Consider the following 17,859-nt stretch of genomic DNA (forward strand, 5'->3'; position numbering starts at 1 on the left):
GGCATCAGTTGATCAGAAACGGAAACGGAAACGTGCAACTTCTCCGCAACGTTTCTAATATCCGAGATTCAAACCATTCGTCCCGTTCCAAACGTCAACTTAGAAGCCGTGGGACATCCAACTTGCCGCGAGTCCAAAGGGAGAGAATGAAGCGATGCCGGAGAGCGGCAAGACGGTTTGGTCGGGTCACATGGGGGTCAGGATTACCAGACCATCTTTCAGATGCCCAAATGCCCAGCCGTTTGCTCTGATCACTGGGCTCTGTTTGGCTCAAACCCTCGTTCGCTGTGGAGAAGAGTGGTCAACGTCGATCACTCTGAGTCTGTTCTGGCTTAAAGTATCACGGTAGTGGCACCATGAGAATACAATGCATCGACTGCCTCAAGCGGAATCCTTTACGGGACGGCAAAGTGAATCAAACACACGTTTTCTCCTATCGTAGGCGTAAATTATGATCCCCCAAAATTCTCAGTTTGGCCTTTTTTGAGGCTCCTAAACAGCACGATGAGCAACGTGTGTGTGTGTCTCACACGAGACGTGCCTGGCCAAGCATTGAGGCTCCAACGACGTGCGACCATCCGTTATTCCCAGCTTGAATCTTGCTGGGGGCGATGTCGCCACTGCTGCAAACGGTTTGATCAGAACGGCTCACCGTCGTCATCGCTCCGATCATGCGTCTTGGACGGAACCCAGGGTGTCTTGCATGATCCACCGTTTTCGTTAGCTGTGACATCACAGCGCACCAGGGGACGGCGGCCGAACCAACCAGTCTGTGGTGGCTTGTCAAGGCCGCTGACCTCACTCGTCCTCCCAAAATTAGTCGCCACACTGGACAATGGATGAGCAATTCACAATGGAATCCCAACATCCACTGACCTCACTCACCGTTTACGTGAGACGCTGTCCTCGAGACGAGGGCCGATTTTGCCTTTGAGTCATTATTTGCAGAGAGGCGAATCCTGCATATCATTAACTTGTTGAGCGGCGACCAATTGACGACAATTGGCTGAATTGTGTTGCTAGACTCGTCGAAAAGGGCTCGCTGTGCAACAAAAGGTTACTTCCTTACTAAAGGTTGTTCGTTTGCCAAGGTTGCCAGCCTAGTTTATTCACTCGGGTTTATCCCTCAACCCAACCAGGAAATCGCCCAAGCAATTACAGGAGAGACCATGAAGCAAGATGCGACCTCCACATGGGAAACTGGACGAAAACCGACATTGTGGTCCCGCGTATGGGAATGAGGCATAAACCCAGTTGAGAAACCGAGGCATCGTAAGAATGATCATTCTTTGTTGGTGTGAGTTGTTGGACCAAACAAAACCCAATCAACGCCCGTAACTTCACGATGAACTCCACTGCTGCTGGGCCTACTTGTCCTAGCTCAATGCTTGTTGGTTTTGTCATGCTGTCGACTCTCTGGGCTGCCCTGTTAGGTTAAAGAAGCCCCCCGCTTGTCCAATGGCCTCATGGAAAGTTGGCAAAGTTGGCAGTTCATCCCCGCCTCCAAGGGGTTCGCTATTTGAAGGTACTCCCACAACCTTGGCAACCAAGGAGGCCCTGTGGACTCAAAGCTCATTCACCCCCCCGGCCGACCCGCCAACGAACGCGAGCCACCCCGAAATGTCACGGCCTCGCGTCGCCGTACCATGGTGTCTATTGTAGTACGTACGTGGTTACGTCGATGTGCGGTGTCTGTCAGATGTGTCCTGTTGGGTGGGGTTTTCCTTTCAGCGAGGTGTGCCCGAAAACTCCAGCTCGGGAGTGAGTTGTAGGGTGTGAAAGCTGCTTTAGGCCATGGTACGATATTGCAGAGGAAGGAAAATCTGGGGATATGACACAAGCCATGACTTCACAGCCATCCATTAGCCGGGGCGTTCCTTAGTGCAACAGTCAATCTTGCCTCCACATACCAGCATCCAATGGAAAGCCAGTGACCGAGGTGAGAAAAGTGATACACCACTTTAATCTAGGCCAGAATTCTGAAAGGTCGGCTTTGCTCTGGTGGCGAGGACCCTGAGCTCAGAGCTGTGGGTATCTGCCTGGATTCTGTGCCACCCATGACCTCGCAAAATGGGCTAGCAGGTTGTTTAATCCTTCCCAGGTAGTCGGAAGATGCCAGAATCCGTTCGACCTGTTACGCCATAGATGCCCCAGGCCCCAGTGTTGCCGTCGATCACAGGGTCTGGAAGTGTCCAGCGCGCCGTCGCTGATGCAACGCGAAGTCAAAAATGGCAAGGATGTGGCCCTCGCAGGCGATAGATGCCTTGGCTGGTGGTACGGAGTAACCCACGAAGTACCTGGTTGGGTTTTGAGGGCAAGCAAGCAGTCAAGTGAGCGTGCGTGATGCATCGTTTAAATCGTCAAAGTGTGATCATTGAAGAAGTCGTGCTGTCGATATACGGCAGCGGTTTAGGCCGCCGGCTGAAGGGAAAATAGACCAAGAGGCGATCAGACAGCGCAAAGGTCGTGGTGCTCGTTTATCATTTCGCAGCCCAGGTGAATCTCGCTGGAGGTGTGAATGGGGTCAACAGGTGTCTGAGATGATGGTTGATGTTGGAAGTTGTTGCCTTTTGCCCATGCACGTAATATCAGGGAAGGTTCGGTACCAATGCTCGCTCCTTCCTTGCAATCTGCCTGCAGCAATCCGCCACGCCCCCTTTCCACACCCCCGGAGCCCCTGCATCTCAGCATGCCGGCAGGGTCAAAAACTGGTGGTGTGTTTGCGGCCCCGCTCGTCTTCAATGTTCTCAATTGCCCCCGGCTAAAGCAAAGCACTCAAGCTCCAAACCAGCAGCTTGAACCGACACAGACCAGCGCCCCTCCTGATTTATAAAGACCCTGAAAATCCACCCTTCCAACATCATTGTGTCTCTACTGATTCCTTTCATCTACCACAGGACTGCATCTTGCATCAGATCTCGGCAAGGCTGCTCCAAATAGGGCCAGTTCACGGACCACAACTACAACTTCATCATAGCCTCAGCTCCCAACGCAATCACCTACCCATCTACGCCGCTGTACTCCCCAATCACCACCACAATGCCTACCGTCCAAGGTTCATACACCATCTCCATCCCCAATTCTCCTCCGCCACCTCGCAACTTGTCAGCGTACTCCCGGTTCATACATGACCATACCAAGCGACAAATGGAGGCATCCGGTGCTTCTGCATCCACCCGCTCAAGTACGAGTAGCGCTTCGTCGACAAGCACAAACTTAACAAACGGCGTATACCCACATGATTATTAGCTACACAGAGCCAACTCCAAAGACTCATTATGGAGAGATAGCGCTTCGCGATGCGGTCGGTAGTTCTTGACCGACCACTGCCGGTTACTTCTACAAGAAAAAGATAAACTTTGCAACAAGTGGCGTTTTTGGGATTACAATCATGGAAATGACGGAGGCGTCTGGTCAGCTGGTGTATTGAGAAAGCGAAATTGGCAACATGGGACATTTGATTTGGGTTGTGTGATGATTGAGCGAATTTTACATCTCCCGGCAACAGGAAATACGGAGCATGCAGTGGTCTCAAATACGAATTAATACTTCACTCTCACTCATACAAATCCCAGTGAATGTCAACTTGATTCCAACAGCGAATGTTTGCTGAAGAATATTCACATAAACTGCTCCATGTCTGCCTTATGAAATAAGACTAATGTAATGCTCTCCAATTGTCGCAATACCTTACATGATTCTACCAGTTTCAAACCAGTGTAGGCTTCTTCTTGATACCCAACAGCGCAGAATGGTCCTTCTTCTTCTTCACTGTCCTCTTAAATGAAGGCGGTGGAACCAGGGGGCCTGTTGGATGGTCAACATCGACACTCGGTTGTCGCTGTGATATTCTGTCGCTGCTGGAAGAATCGTCCAATCCATCCACCCGCGTCTCCATCCGGGCCCGAGCATCTGCGAAAGCCTTCTTTGCTGCCTCCTCGTCCTCCTTCTCCTGCCTCGCCCGCTCCTCGTCCTCGGCCCGCACAATAGTATCGGCGTAATCTGTCCCCTCCTTTTCTGACCGGTGTATTCTTGCATTCCGTTGTCGAATCTCATCCAACATGTCTGCCGCAGCCATTTCCCTCCTGGCATCGGCATTCTTCGCCTCGAGATCCGCCATTGCATTCTTCTCCTCTTCCCCAGCAGCTTCAGCCTCTTCTAGTTCCAATCGATCTAGTCTCTCGTCTACCGATTCGTCCTCCGCGACTTTGTTTCTCCAGGGCTCCATGTTGCGCACAGCGCCCCTCACCATTGCGTAGTCATTGTTTTTCGGATCTGTTCGGAATATGATTTCTGCGCTGCACCTGGTGCATTTAATGTGAAACTGGAAGATCTGGATGTTCAGGTACTTGTGTTCTATGTTCGTCTCCTTCCGGGAGTTAAATTTTCGCCCCCTGTATATGAACTCTCCGCATGTCATGCACTTCATGCTGAATGGCGCCATGAGGCGCACCGTCTGGAAACGAGGTCCACTGCTTTCGGATTTTGGCACGCGGCGCCGAGCGATTTCGCGGGGATCGAAATCCGCGGGATAGTATTTCTGGATTGGGTCGTTAGCGAAGGCTTCGGGGGGGGGAATGGCTGTGAAGGCTTACCTGAAGAACTTTACGCTCCGACATTGTATCTTGAGAACGCGACCTGCGCTTCTCTCACTATTAGAGTTATTATAAGGCAGCTTCCAGGGCGTTATCGGGGCGACAGATGAAGACGATGGCTGTGACTCAACAGGGCGATATTCGTGGTTGGCCGCGAAATCAAGTCGAAATACGGTTTGATGTTGGAGAGAGTTCTATGTACCTAGGTAGTTATGTGGTCGCGAGGCCGAGTGACGTCCCGCTTAAGGCCTCTTGCAATAAACGGGGCGGCAGATAAGATAAGCCCCACATCTTGCATGCGAGGCTGATGCTTCTTCCAGTGACGGCATCTGCGACAAGTTTCATTCACCATAGACTCGGTAGCATCCGCTTGTGCATCGCAATGACAGAGTAGAGCTCGTCGCCGTCGACTATCTCAAAATCCCCTCTCTCAACACCTCATCGACATATACCGACATACCAACTCCTCCGTAATATTGCCTTAGAAGAAGCAACCCATCGCAACCATGCCAAAAGCTGAAGTGGGATCAACCAAGCATCTCTCCAACAAACTGAAGAGCAAAGGGCTCCAGCGTCTACGATGGTACTGCCAAGTCTGCGAGAAACAATGCCGTGACGCGAACGGATTCAAAATGCACACGCAGTCGGAGAGCCATGTCCGGCAAATGCTGGTGGTCGGCGAGGATCCTAAAAAGTTCATCAACCAATACAGCGACGAGTTTATGAAGGATTTTGTGCAGCTATTAAAAACCGGCCACGGCGAGAAACAAGTACACATTAACCAGTTCTACCAAGAGTACATTGCGAATAAGGAGCATATCCACATGAATGCGACAAAGTGGCCGTCATTGACAGAGTTTGCTAAACACCTCGGAAGAGAGGGCATTTGTCGCGTGGAGGAAACAGACAAGGGCATCCACATTTCATGGATTGATAACTCCCCCGAAGCCTTGAAACGACAGGAAGCATTAAGGAGGAAAGAGGCGCAGGATCAGGGTGATGAGGAGTTGGAGCAGAGGATCATCAAGGAGCAGATTCGAAGGGCGAGGGCTAATGCAGCGAGTCGCGAGGAACAACCCGAAGATAACAAGGATCGTGAGTTGAAACGCCAAGAAGGTGAGAAGATTACTCTATCGTTTGGTGCGAAGCCAACACAAGAAGAGTCGAAACCACCTGGCCAAGAATCACCGACAGAGCCTTCCCCGTCACTTGACACCAAGGGTGCAGAGAGCAAAGTAGATCCCAAACCATCTGGTTTCGGCGGTTTATCCATGAAACTCGGCAGCAAACCACAAACCAAGAACGTATTCGCAGAAGCAAAAAAGAACGCATTAGCAGGCGGATCCAAGAGCGCCAAAATCGAACAACCAAAGAAAATGAGAGAAGCAGAGAGGATCATGCGTGAAGAGATGGATAAGAAGAGATCACGAGCTTCAGCAGGGTTCGGATTCAGCATGTCATCCGGGAAGAAGCAGCGCAGTAGCTGAGCGGCCGGCACGACATTCTAAAAGAGATTCTTTATGTATTATATAACGCTTTTCCCCCATAGATACCGCGAATATCATGACTTTACACTTTTTTTTCCGTGTCTTTGATCCTTCTAACGCCAATCGCCCAGTTGTAAACGGTATTAAATCTTGCCCCAAAACGCCTATGCATCGGCCTCCGTCTCGGTACCATCACGTCTACCACCACGTTAGCATATACATTCACCGTGCACTTTCCCCTGGACTGCAACACGTACGGAATATACTGTATCCTATACTCCTCTTCCAGCGTGGAACGCATCTCATCCGGCAACTGCCCAGACACCTTAATGGCGTACACACCCGCCACGTAGCCATCCAACCGCTGCCATTTGGCAACCCATGATTTCGCCGGGTTCGCAAGCGTGATGAGCCCCTCAAAAACCTGTGAAGTGCAGCTCTCGATTTGGTCCTGCGAGCCGGCAAGGTGCAGGAATTCCTCGCAGTTGGGGCATCCCTCGTCACGGAAGCGCTGCCAAACTGTTAGCTAGCATTCGGCGTGGTTCAAAGACAGGTCGAGCGCACCGAGTAGGTCATGACGATGGAGCAGACCATGCACGCGCGCAGGTAGCGCTGCTGGCCGGGTGTGACAAAGTTCGACATTCTGGGTTTATGATGCGTTGCGACGAATCTGGCGGATGGTGGAAATGTCAACTTTCAACGAATCGAGGTTGATGCCGGGCTCGTATGCATGTATCCGATATGCAACTCTCGATGGCCCTGCAGCGCGCATCTACAAATTGGCATGAGCACAAAGCCCATCGAGTATTGATCACCACCGAATGGTCGCCAGAGAAATAACCCAATGGCCAAAAAATAATAAAAATAAACCACAAAATGTCGTCAACGCCGCCAACACCAAAGTCAGTCCAGCAACGGGACCAAAAGACCTCTCACGTGTTACAAACAAGGACGTTATCGTCGCCATTCTCTTACGCCCACATGGAACTTGCCACAGAGGGACCCCAAGAAATACAGCTTGATGACATTCTCGTTAAATCATATTGTACCGCAGCTCTAAAACAGTTTCTCGGACTGATGGGGCAAGCTATCCCGATTGACATACTCAAGACGCAAAATGAAGCATGTTGGCTTCGACTGCCCAGAGAAGATCTCCAGTCCTTCTGTGCTGCTATTACGGCGTACAGAGGTGTGACTGAGGGTGATACGAGATATATTTTGAGAACTAAACGGTGTTCGGACTGGTTGGGACTTCTTACTGATGATGGGGGAGAGCAAAGCCTCGAATGGCTGGAGTGAACATGCACCGTGTGGGAGGAATAGGTGGGTGAAGAATTAAGTACACGAGATTTCGATATACATATACGGGTATCTATGTACTGGATACTCTGTTTTTGTTCACCCGACCCAGAAACCAAGAACGAAGAGATGCAAAATTCACCCAGTAATGCCGCCATCTCCTGACTCCAAGTCAAATGCCAGCTTTTGACGCCACTGTCGAGACTTTTTGAATCCTGTTTTTTTACTTTATTCATCTTGTGATTCTACATCAGAGATGACATGAGAGAACTCTGGGCATATGCCTGGAAAGAAAAGTCAGATGGACGATGCGAAACACGAAAGAAGAGTGCAAGTGGCAAGCTTACCATGGGCTTGATATCCGGATGGGGCACAGCATCAAACTGCTCATACCGGAGCTTATAGTCGGACTTGATGTTGATGTAGGCTCCACGATTCTCTGTTGAGTCGCAGTACTTGGGCGCAGAGAAGACTAGTATTTTCACGTCAGCGCAATATAAGACACAGACATAGTTCCCGGTGCGAAACATACCGGTGATACATCTTCCATCATGCTGGACTTCGTAACCATCCATTCGCACTTCATGGCTTCGAATGACAGCCTCTAGACCGTTGTTCTCGCAGAATCTCTTAGTGATATCGGGCCCAAACTGCATGCCCACGCCTCTCTTGCTGGGTCCTCGGCCAGGTTCGTCTTGTGGGTCAGTCCACAGCATCTCCATCATGAGGCCAGCCTGTCCAGGTTGTCTTTGGTTGTGTCTGTTCAGCTTGCGGATATCATCCAAGGTGACTTTGTCGTCGGAAAATAGGCCACCGTGGAGCACGAGATACTTCTCGCCAACGAGTGTAGCGAGGGGCAGGGCAGAAAAGCTCTCCGAGAAAAGCTTGAAAACTCTATGGCAGAAACTTAGCATTACGGTGACAAAATTATGTCACATAGGCTCAGAGGAACGTACCTTTCATTGTACTTGGCCTTGCATTCTCCCTCGAAACCGTAAACGCGGTTCATGTCATCCGTCTCGTGGTTGCCACGATTGAGGAAGAAGCCATTGGGCCGCAACCACTTGAACGCATACAGAAGCAAGGCAATCTCGGTGGACCATGATCCTCGGTCGACAAAGTCACCGTTGAACAGGTACCAATGTTTGTCGTTGGGAGTTCCATTCCGGCGGAAGAGTTCCATGAGATCAAAGTATTGGCCTGGCACCAGTTAGTCAACGCTTCACCTCTTGAATCTAGAGAATACCAACCGTGGGTATCACCACAGACCGTCAGCTCAACATCATCAGGGATTTCCATCTCAACCATAGTAGCTTCGTCGTAGACGATGTTCTTGACCGCGATAATGATTTGGTAAACATATTTCCGGTGGATCTTCTTGCCATTCTTGAAGCGCTCCATCATATCGTCAATGAACTCCTGTGTCATTTCGTTTTCTAAACGCACACCGTCGTATTCGGGTTCAACGACCATAGAATCGAGGTCCAGGCCTTCGGCAGCTGAGGGCTCATCGCCAACCTCGATGGCAGCGAAAAAGGCGAGTTGGCGCACAATCTTCTTGCACTCCTCAAGCTTGAGTCTTGCATCTTTGTTATTAGGGTCTAGTCTAACACATTCCTTGAAATCATCAATCGCTTCTTTGGGTCGCAGGATAGCGGTTCGGGCGAGGCCACGTCGGTAGTACGCCTATGCAGGAGTCAGGCTGGAGTGTCCAAGAACAGGAATGACATGACGAGGGAACCACGAACCTTGATGAGCTTGGGATTTAGCTCTAGGGCCTTGCCGGCGTCTGCAATTGCATATCCGTACGCTTCGGTCTTGATGTAAGCCTGTATGTGGCCCAAGTAAGGGCGCCAAGGTCAGTCACAAGACCACGGTAGATGTCGCATCGGCGAGGGGCGAGGGGGCGGGAGCAAAGAACATGATGTGGCTTTGTACGCACTTGAGCTCGGTTAGTGAAAAAGGTTGGCTCTTTGTCGTTCAGTTTGATTGCCTTGGAGTAGAAGTCGACAGCGGCGGGATAGTCGCCAGAGGCAAAGGACTTGTTGCCCTTATTTTTGAGATCAACGGCTTCCTGAGACATTGCGAAGCGGCGGCCGAAGGCGGAGGGCGGGGGAAGAGGGCAGAAGCCGAGAGAACAGAGCTGGTGTAATATACACTGAGCCACCCAAGATAAGGTGAATGCAGATGTGTTAAAACAAAAAAATACAACTAGGACGCTTCTATAAGTCTATCGTCACCAAGGAAAGGCATATGCTAAGAGCGCAAGCAAATAGGCGCGGCGCTTACAAGAGAGAAGCAAAAAAAAAATGCCAGCCGGATGCAAGTCAAAGTTAACAATAGAGGGAGACGGCGTGGGATGGATGGGGCCGATGTAGTACGGTGGGGGCGGTCGAGGAAGTACATGCGGAGTACTTGGGTGCCCAGGTGTCTTGCCATCCTAAGTACTAGGTACTCAAGTAGCCAAGCACATGGGGCTTTGTGAGTACCGAAGTGCTTCAATGCTCCTAAACAGGGTATGGACAAGCGACGGGTTAGAGAACGTGGGAAGTTAACCCTACAGGGGCTGGCCTTGGAGCATCTCGCACGGCTGGGGCAACATTGAATGAACAAATTGAATTGATCAAGTGTGACGCTCGGAGAGGAACGAGTTGGACACGGAGCGCGGGACGAGCCTGCGATGCCTGAAAGCGGACTGTTCTAGGGCATGCATGCTTAACGCACAGGGCCTCATAAGTACTTAAGTAGCCAGGTATTAGGTAGGTACTTAGACCTAAACCTAACCCAGCTATGTACCTGGGAGGTACCCAGGTGTAGGCGGGTTGGTGCTCAAGTACTACCACAGAGTAGGCTTGAGCAGGAAGGGCCAAAATGTTTCAATACTCCGCATGATTCACTGCCGCGGGCATCAGACTGCATTAAAGTTGGGTGTCTGGTAAAATTCCCAGCCTCTTGCAGCTATTGTGAAGTGAGACGGCGCACTGGGAGCAACGAGGTAGCCAGCCAGAACATAGGGACCACTTAAACTAGCTCGATCGATTGATAACAGTTGCAAGTCTTGCAGGGCGCAGGCAAAGGCAAACCACAAACCCCCGTTTGACGCATAATGGTGGAGCCAGGTTGTCTGCTCGTCGTCTTTGAGGCTGCACATGTGACCTCCCATTTCACCTTCCGCCAAATCACTCTCTATATCCCAGCAATATCAGGCACCGCGACTCGAAGTCCTTCTACTTTGTCCGAATTATAACCATGCGCCCCAGTTTATAATTTCACTCCATCGGCTATTTTTGTCACCTCCAAAATGGACACTCAGTCAGACCAGGCCTCCCAGGCTCTTGTCAGGAAGCGAACAGATACCGAGTTGATGTCTGCACCACCGCCTGTCAAAAAGATCAAGAGACCCAAGAAGGTCCTCGATGAAGATTCATACACCGATGCTCTCTCGCAGATTATTGCGAGAGATTTCTTTCCCGGTCTGCTGGAAACTGAAATCCAACAAGAGTATCTCGATGCTCTCGAATCCAAGGATACCGCCTGGATATCGAGCGCAAGCCGGAGATTGCAGCACGTAATGACACCGGGACGGCACAAGGCACCATCAGCATCAACATCAGCAACCAAGCCATTCAACGATGGCGGTCGTACCCCCACCACCTTTGTAGGAGAAACGCCTGCCTCCATGGCATCCACGGTGGCGCATCAAGGCCCCAAGCTCGACACCAACATGAGTCTTTCCAAGTTCCAAGCAACATACACAAGTGAAGACAATGAAAGCTTTTACAAATTGGTCGACAAGCAGAACCAGAAAAAGGCCGACAAATATGCCTGGTTATGGCGAGGAAACAAACTCCCTTCCAAAATGATGATCAAGCAGAAGGAGGTTACAGACAGGCTGGCGGAAACTCATAGCCTGGTGGACGATGGCTTTAAACGCGACAGACTCGCCATCAAGGACCGTGAGGACCGACCAGCTAGACCAGATGCTTGGAATGCGGCACCCCAAAATGGGCTCATGTTTGAGCCGAAAGGCCTCGAAGACGGCGTAGTAAGCATGGCTCAGCAAGCCGACGATGCGTCTCGAATGCCCCCTAGGGCTATCGTTTACGCAAACACACGAGCCCCTCAACCCCATGTGCCTGAGCGACCGCCATCCCCCACCATGTCGTCTGTGAGGGATGCCATTGCAGGAAAGCCTCGCCCAGGCGACCAAGATTCAAGCGTTGTTGGTGGCGGCGAGACTCCAAAGGTTAATGGCTACTCTTTCGTCGACGACGAGGATGACAATGAGCCAGACACTTCTGCGGCACAGAATACCATCAATTTGGGTCCCGGCGACTCTCATAACCCATTCAAACTTCAAGAGCAAAGGAAGAGGGAGCTTCTCCATGAACGCATGGTAGATCGAATCTCCAAATCTAACAAGGAATCGTCTCGGCATGGCTTCACTGGTAAAGATGCGACGCCGACAGTTCCCAAATTTCCAAGCAGCCCGAGAGTTTCGGGAGACCTGACTCCTGCCGCTCAAAGATTATGGAGCAAGATGGCCACTCCACGCAACAAGACTCCAGGAAGTTCTTTTGGGGCGCCTACTCCTCTAAGACCAAGAGGATCACTGTTAAGAACCGCAACTCGACCCGGCACCAAACAGGACTAGGCAATCGCCGGACTACGAAGCGTCACCTTGACACTCATGATATAAGTATAATGATCTTTTTTGAGGCCCAATATTTCATACTAGCATCAGCATTTTACGGCGTTTACATCGGAAACGGAAAGACTCGGAGTGTTTCAACAAGGGCCAATTAGAAATGGGTTTGTAAATACACAGGATTTGGGATCCAATTAAGGATATTTAGTTTCATGGGGCAATATGGCGTTGGAATATTTCAGACTTGAAAATCAATTATTAACGCTAAAGTTGGCTTTGCAATTCTACGGCCATTTTTGTTTGACAGCGTAGGATGTGGTGGACATGTCAATGGTAATCGTACCCGCTTACCTGCATAGCCATGAGATCATGACCCAAAAAAGTTCCCTACCCACTTGCAAGCACCAGCTGTCTTTCACAATCGGGCTCGGTCAAAACAGCCATATCGCCAGCCACAGCCCAATTGTCAATGCTCCCTCAGCGACCCGGGGTTTCAAGCGGTCATGAGGTTCGTCGACCTGGCCATTGATGTTGCAGCATTGCTCAGCGCCTCGCGATCCGTAGCTGCCAAACATGTCGCCTTGAGATCACGACAGCTTGATGCATACGCCAAGACATCAATTATTACTGCGAAATGGCGAGATGCGAAGCCCACTGCGTCGGCTACGCAAAGCGAACCTGAGGACAACAGCAAATCGGAAGGAAAGCGCGACGCTACGAGTCAACAAACCGATCCTTTGAGCCAAAGCCCGCCTCGAGCCGGAAACGAAGGCCACCAACCACGGGCCAATGAGTCGAGGGAAACTGGCACTGCTGCCTCCGGATATGCAGAGGCCGTCAAGCAGAGACAGGAGGCTCTGAGGGCTGCCGCAGAACAAAAGGACCTTCCAGAAGGCGTCGATATCGACATCTTTCACACTACTCGAGGCTCAAGCGTTCTGAGCTCGGTTCGGAAGAAAAACGCTGCTTCAAGAAGGTCACAACCAGGCGGTCCAGCAAAGGAACACCCGTTGCGGCACTGGCCAAGCCCGCCGCCTGTACTACCAGAGGTTGAGGACCCAGTATCTAGAGAAACAAGGCCGGGAGAAAAGACTACCTCACACTCCAGTGCTACAGTTGCTGAACCACAATCAACTTCGGACATATCACCGGAGCCGGTCCATGAACCAAGCCAACCCGAGACAAAGAAGCTGGACAACGAGACAATAGAACTAGCCAAGGACCTGGCCGGTGTGGAGGCCCCAAGCACGCCAACTTATGCTCTCCGGGAGTCAAAAGTTCCGGCGACGCGATTCAGTCGACTCTGGAACTACGGCGGTCTAGCAGCCGGCATGCTCGGGGGGGCCATGACTGAGGGTGTAAGCAGAGCCTTTGGAGGGGGTGGCCAAGGGTCTGTCCTCTTGAGCGGGAAGAATATGGAAAGAATGGTGGCGAAGCTGTCGCGAATGCGGGGAGCTGCTCTGAAGCTTGGACAAATGATGAGTTTCCAAGACTCGAAAATGCTCCCCGGACCTATCCAGGAAGTTCTGCAGCGTGTGCAAGACAGAGCGGACTACATGCCCGCCTGGCAGCGTGACAAGGTCCTGGTGAGCAATCTGGGCGAGAACTGGCGAGACCTGTTTAGCGACTTTGAAGAGACGCCCATCGCCGCCGCATCCATCGGCCAGGTTCACAAAGCAACTCTGGAGTCGAGCGGCGAAAAAGTAGCCGTCAAGATCCAGTTCCCTGGCGTCGCAGACTCCATCAACTCGGACCTAGACAATCTGGGCATACTTTTAAACGCCACAAAGCTACTCCCCAAGGGCCTCTATCTCAACAAAACCATTGACAACGCCCGCCTTGAGCTCGGCTGGGAATGCGACTACGAGCGCGAGGCCCAGTGCGCCCTCCGTTACAGAGAGCTGCTCAGGGGTGAAGAAGACGTCTTCGTAGCACCAAACGTCCACCTGGAAGCCTGCGGCAAGCAAGTCCTCACCATGGACTTCATGGACGGCGTGGGCGTCACCCGCGTCAAGTCCTTCACCCAAGAGCAGCGCGACTGGATCGGCACGCAGATTATGCGCCTGTGCCTCCGCGAAATCACAGAGTTCAAGTTCATGCAGACGGACCCCAACTGGACAAACTTCCTATACAACGCCCAGCACAACAAGCTCGTGCTCCTGGATTTCGGCGCCTCCCGCGAGTACCCCGAGGCCTTTGTCAGGGAATACGTGCAGCTCCTCGACGCCGCGTCCCGCTCGAACCGCGGCGCCATCAAGGAGCTGTCCGAGAGCCTGGGCTACCTGACCGGCCACGAGAGCAGGGCCATGCTCGAGGCGCACACGCAGTCTATACTGACGCTCGCCGAGCCGTTTATGCAGTCTGCCCCCGACGTGTACGATTTCAAGGACCAGACGATTACGGAGAGAGTCAAGGCCCTCATTCCCGTGATGCTGAGGGAGCGGCTGGCCCCCCCGCCAGAGGAGACGTACAGTCTGCACCGTAAACTAAGCGGCGCGTTTTTGCTGTGCGCCAGGCTGGGGAGCAGGGTCCCCTGTAAGAAGATGTTTGCGGACAGCGTAAAGAGATCAGGATACGTCAGCTAGAACAGGACAGGGAGGACGGACGCTCGCATCACCGCATGTATAACAGAATAGATGGGGAAAAGTTAGACGGGCATTTTGGTGTACGTGTACGATATAGACGGGCTTGAGACGGACTCGTAGCTTTCAACTTCGAGTCGACCAATTACACGCCAAAGCAGATTATCCAGCACACGTAGAGAAACATTTCCGCATTCGTGAATACAATACCAATGCTCAAATTCAGCGCAAAATGCACATTACAAGATTCAAAACACTCGGCATGTGATGATGGCCAAAGTCAACTAACTGACAACGGGGTATTCGCACCTCCGAAACCAAAATTCACCTCTCCCTCCGCTGCAGCCCATCCAGCTCCTTCTTCTCCCTGCCACTGACCTTCTTGCGCCTCCGCTCAATGGCCCTGTCCACCTGGCCCTTTGTCATCCTGTCGTACCTGCCGAGCAGCAGCTGCTTCTTCTGCTCGCTCTTCTTGAGGTAGAAGGGCGTCTTGCCCTGCGCCACCAGGTCCTTCTCCTTCCTCCTGTGCTCGGCCAGCAGCCTGTCCTCGTCGTCCTTGCTGGCGCGGGACTTCTTCTTGGACTCCATGGACATGAGCTGGCGCTTGAGCTCGTCGCGCGCGCGCTCGTCCTTGGTGGCTTTGATTTGCGCCCGCAGGTCGGCCATTTCGCTGTCGCGGTAGTCGTCGAGGAAGGCGTAGGCGCTGCGGGCCTTGGCCTCGTCGAGCTTGCCGATCCTGTTGACGGACGGGTCGAAGCGCGGGTCGCGCGCTTTGCGGCGGTTGTCGGGGATGATTTCGCGCATGCGGGAGACGGGCCGCTTGGAGGTTTGCTCGAGGGGCGCGTGTTTGGAGGAGCGTTTTGGAGGCGCCGTCCTGGGGGGTTTGGAGGGTTCCTTTTGGAGGGAGCGGCGGGTTTCTTGGGGCGGTTGGTGGTCGGAGGGTTTGGGGGTTTTGGATTTTCGGGCTGCGGGGGGGAGGGAGGCTTGGGCGCGGGCGAGGGCGCCGAAGGAGATGGATGTTAGGTCGGCTTTTGGTGTGTCGTCAGAGGACTGGTTACGGCATCAGTATCGGATGATGGATGATGGAAGGCGTGGGTTGCAAATATACCTCTGGATCACTCTCTGCAGATTCATCCTGTTCGTCGTCGTCGTCATCGTCGACATTGCTCTCGGGGCTGCCAATTCCTTCCTCGGCTGGCCCATGGTCATCCGAGAGGTCATCTTCCGACTCGGGCTCTGGTTCCCATTTGTCTTCGCGTCTTGGCCGTACCCGGCGCTCAAGGCCGAGCGACGGTACCTTTCTTTTGGAGGACATGGTATTGTGAAATTACACCATGTGTCGGTTGATTAGCTGGTAGGCAACAACTTGCTGTGCAACAGTGCGCTGAGAACTGAGGATGGAAACGGCGATTGTAGATTTTTTTGAAGCGGGATGTCGCTTATCGATAAGAAACTTGGTGGTGCGGAATATTCCCTCTACCCTGTAGTTTCAACTGTCCAAGGCGATTTCTCTGCATTCCGACATAACAGTCGCTCTGGTAATTTATAAGTTTAATACTTTCTCATTAGTGGTAGTAGTGCCTTGTATACTAGTGTAGTTATAGTGAATACCTGAAGCATTCCGGCTCTTGTGGTCGTGTTGACGGTGTATGCTACTGCTGCGGGACACTCAGCAAGACTCGGAACATGGCGCAGAGGGCCACACAGATAATAGACCATTCCCATAGACGAGAAATGGGTATAGAACTATAGCATGAAATTTACTAACACGGGAACCTTTTTTCTCAAATAAAATACCCCCGAGATCTCACTGGACGATACTAAAATGCCCCAAAACACCCAACAGTTCCAATGTTCGATAAGCCTGTCATCTTGCATTCACTCGGACCTCACACTTGACAGGTCCATGTCCAAGCAGGCCCACCTCGCCTCCCCGCCAGCCGCCAGGTCCCGCCCCCACCAGCTGGGCAGGTGCCGCAGGGACCCCTTTCTCAAGCCGGGCCGCATCGAAAAACGTCGAGTGGAAACCACCAAGCGACTTCAATCCCAACTTGATCGCAAACGTTAGCCGCAACATCCAGCCCCTAGACACCGCCCGAACGTCAGCCGCCCATCCCCTTCTCCCGGACAACGTCTCTCGCAACGACCAAATACCAATGGCTGCAGGCCTACCAGGCCGCAGCCTCTCAGCCGCCATGACCAAGCCATCCCTCAAGCAAACAACATTAAACGCTCTCGCCAACTCCTTCACGCCAGCAAGCGCCCTCGCACTCGGCAAGAAGAAGGCCACCGCCACCGAAGCCAACGCCAAGAAGGGAATCAAGCGCAAGACCGGCAGAAAGGGCCTTCGAAACATCCAACCCCCCCAAGCGTCAGTCCCCAGCAAAACGCAAAACCCACCACCGAACCCAGCGATACTGACACCCAAAACCACCAGCCCATCAGAAGACGACGCCAAACCCCCCAAACCGCGACAGCCTCCCTCCCTCTCGTCGGGCGGCATCCCCTCCCCCTCCACGCACTACCTGACGCAGTCCCTCGCGCCGCCCACGCTGCTCCCCCAGCCGCGCCGCATCCTCGTCATCCTCGACCTCAACGGCACCCTCCTCCACCGGCCCTCGCCCCGGCGCCCGTCGCACTTCGTCGAGCGCCCCCACGCCCGGAGCTTCCTCAAGTACTGCCTCGACACGTTCCACCTGGCGATATGGTCGTCCGCGCGGCCCCAAAACGTAAACAACATGGTCGCCCAGCTCCTCACGCCCGACGAGTGCGCGCGCTGCGTCGTCGTCTGGGCCCGCGACCGCCTCGGCCTCTCGGGCGACGACTACGACGCCCGCGTCCAGGTGTACAAGAGGCTCTCCAGCCTCTGGGACGACCCGCGCGTCAGGGCCTCCCACCCGGACGCCGCCGCCGGCTCGTGCTGGGACCAGTCCAACACCGTGCTGGTCGACGACTCGCGCGAGAAGGGCAGGAGCGAGCCCTACAACATCCTGCCCGTGCCCGAGTTCTCCGGCCTGCAGGCTGAGTCGCCCCATGTCTTGCCCCAGGTTCACGATTACCTGAACGCACTGTGCTTCCAGGCCGACGTCAGTCGGTACATGCGCGAAAATCCATTCCGTTTGGACTCTGGGTACACCTTACCGGGGGCCTCTTGATCAGTTTTTTTTTGGTTCTTGTTTGCCCATTGACCATTGGGCCTGATGGAATTTCTGTCCAAGTTTTCGGCTCCCCAAGAGCATGCTGGTATG

General features: G+C 52.9%; 8 protein-coding genes across 8 annotated transcripts; 4 read left to right on the top strand and 4 right to left on the bottom strand.

Annotated features, from left to right (window-relative positions):
- Positions 1-3,709: 3,709 nt before the first annotated feature.
- On the bottom strand, positions 3,710-4,619 carry yju2 (Splicing factor YJU2; the record flags this gene model as incomplete). Its single annotated transcript, XM_014691218.1, has 2 exons — positions 3,710-4,540; positions 4,596-4,619. 2 exons carry the CDS (start codon positions 4,617-4,619, stop codon positions 3,710-3,712), a joined length of 855 nt encoding a protein of 284 aa, XP_014546704.1.
- A 482-nt stretch (positions 4,620-5,101) lies between these two features.
- G6M90_00g096310 (uncharacterized protein) lies at positions 5,102-6,082 on the top strand (the record flags this gene model as incomplete). Its single annotated transcript, XM_014691217.1, has 1 exon — positions 5,102-6,082. One exon carries the CDS (start codon positions 5,102-5,104, stop codon positions 6,080-6,082), a length of 981 nt encoding a protein of 326 aa, XP_014546703.1.
- Positions 6,083-6,246: 164 nt separating this feature from the next.
- On the bottom strand, positions 6,247-6,724 carry trf-2 (Transcription elongation factor spt4; the record flags this gene model as incomplete). The annotated part of the gene is made up of 3 exons (XM_014691216.1): positions 6,247-6,280; positions 6,340-6,593; positions 6,647-6,724. 3 exons carry the CDS (start codon positions 6,722-6,724, stop codon positions 6,247-6,249), a joined length of 366 nt encoding a protein of 121 aa, XP_014546702.1.
- Positions 6,725-7,626: 902 nt separating this feature from the next.
- Positions 7,627-9,464, bottom strand: ppt1 (Serine/threonine-protein phosphatase T; the record flags this gene model as incomplete). Its single annotated transcript, XM_014691215.1, has 7 exons — positions 7,627-7,665; positions 7,729-7,853; positions 7,914-8,275; positions 8,338-8,581; positions 8,632-9,067; positions 9,130-9,210; positions 9,324-9,464. 7 exons carry the CDS (start codon positions 9,462-9,464, stop codon positions 7,627-7,629), a joined length of 1,428 nt encoding a protein of 475 aa, XP_014546701.1.
- A 1,218-nt stretch (positions 9,465-10,682) lies between these two features.
- On the top strand, positions 10,683-12,035 carry Es2 (Splicing factor ESS-2; the record flags this gene model as incomplete). Its single annotated transcript, XM_014691214.1, has 1 exon — positions 10,683-12,035. One exon carries the CDS (start codon positions 10,683-10,685, stop codon positions 12,033-12,035), a length of 1,353 nt encoding a protein of 450 aa, XP_014546700.1.
- A 497-nt stretch (positions 12,036-12,532) lies between these two features.
- Positions 12,533-14,614, top strand: abc1 (the record flags this gene model as incomplete). Its single annotated transcript, XM_014691213.1, has 1 exon — positions 12,533-14,614. The coding sequence occupies one exon, from the start codon at positions 12,533-12,535 to the stop codon at positions 14,612-14,614; it is 2,082 nt and encodes a 693-aa protein (XP_014546699.1).
- A 321-nt stretch (positions 14,615-14,935) lies between these two features.
- Positions 14,936-15,926, bottom strand: RRP36 (rRNA biogenesis protein RRP36; the record flags this gene model as incomplete). Its single annotated transcript, XM_014691212.1, has 2 exons — positions 14,936-15,661; positions 15,720-15,926. The coding sequence occupies 2 exons, from the start codon at positions 15,924-15,926 to the stop codon at positions 14,936-14,938; spliced, it is 933 nt and encodes a 310-aa protein (XP_014546698.1).
- Positions 15,927-16,806: 880 nt separating this feature from the next.
- G6M90_00g096370 (uncharacterized protein) lies at positions 16,807-17,766 on the top strand (the record flags this gene model as incomplete). Its single annotated transcript, XM_014691211.1, has 1 exon — positions 16,807-17,766. One exon carries the CDS (start codon positions 16,807-16,809, stop codon positions 17,764-17,766), a length of 960 nt encoding a protein of 319 aa, XP_014546697.1.
- Positions 17,767-17,859: the final 93 nt, after the last annotated feature.

This window comes from Metarhizium brunneum, chromosome 6, assembly GCF_013426205.1.
Source record: "Metarhizium brunneum chromosome 6, complete sequence".
Taxonomy (NCBI): domain Eukaryota; kingdom Fungi; phylum Ascomycota; class Sordariomycetes; order Hypocreales; family Clavicipitaceae; genus Metarhizium; species Metarhizium brunneum.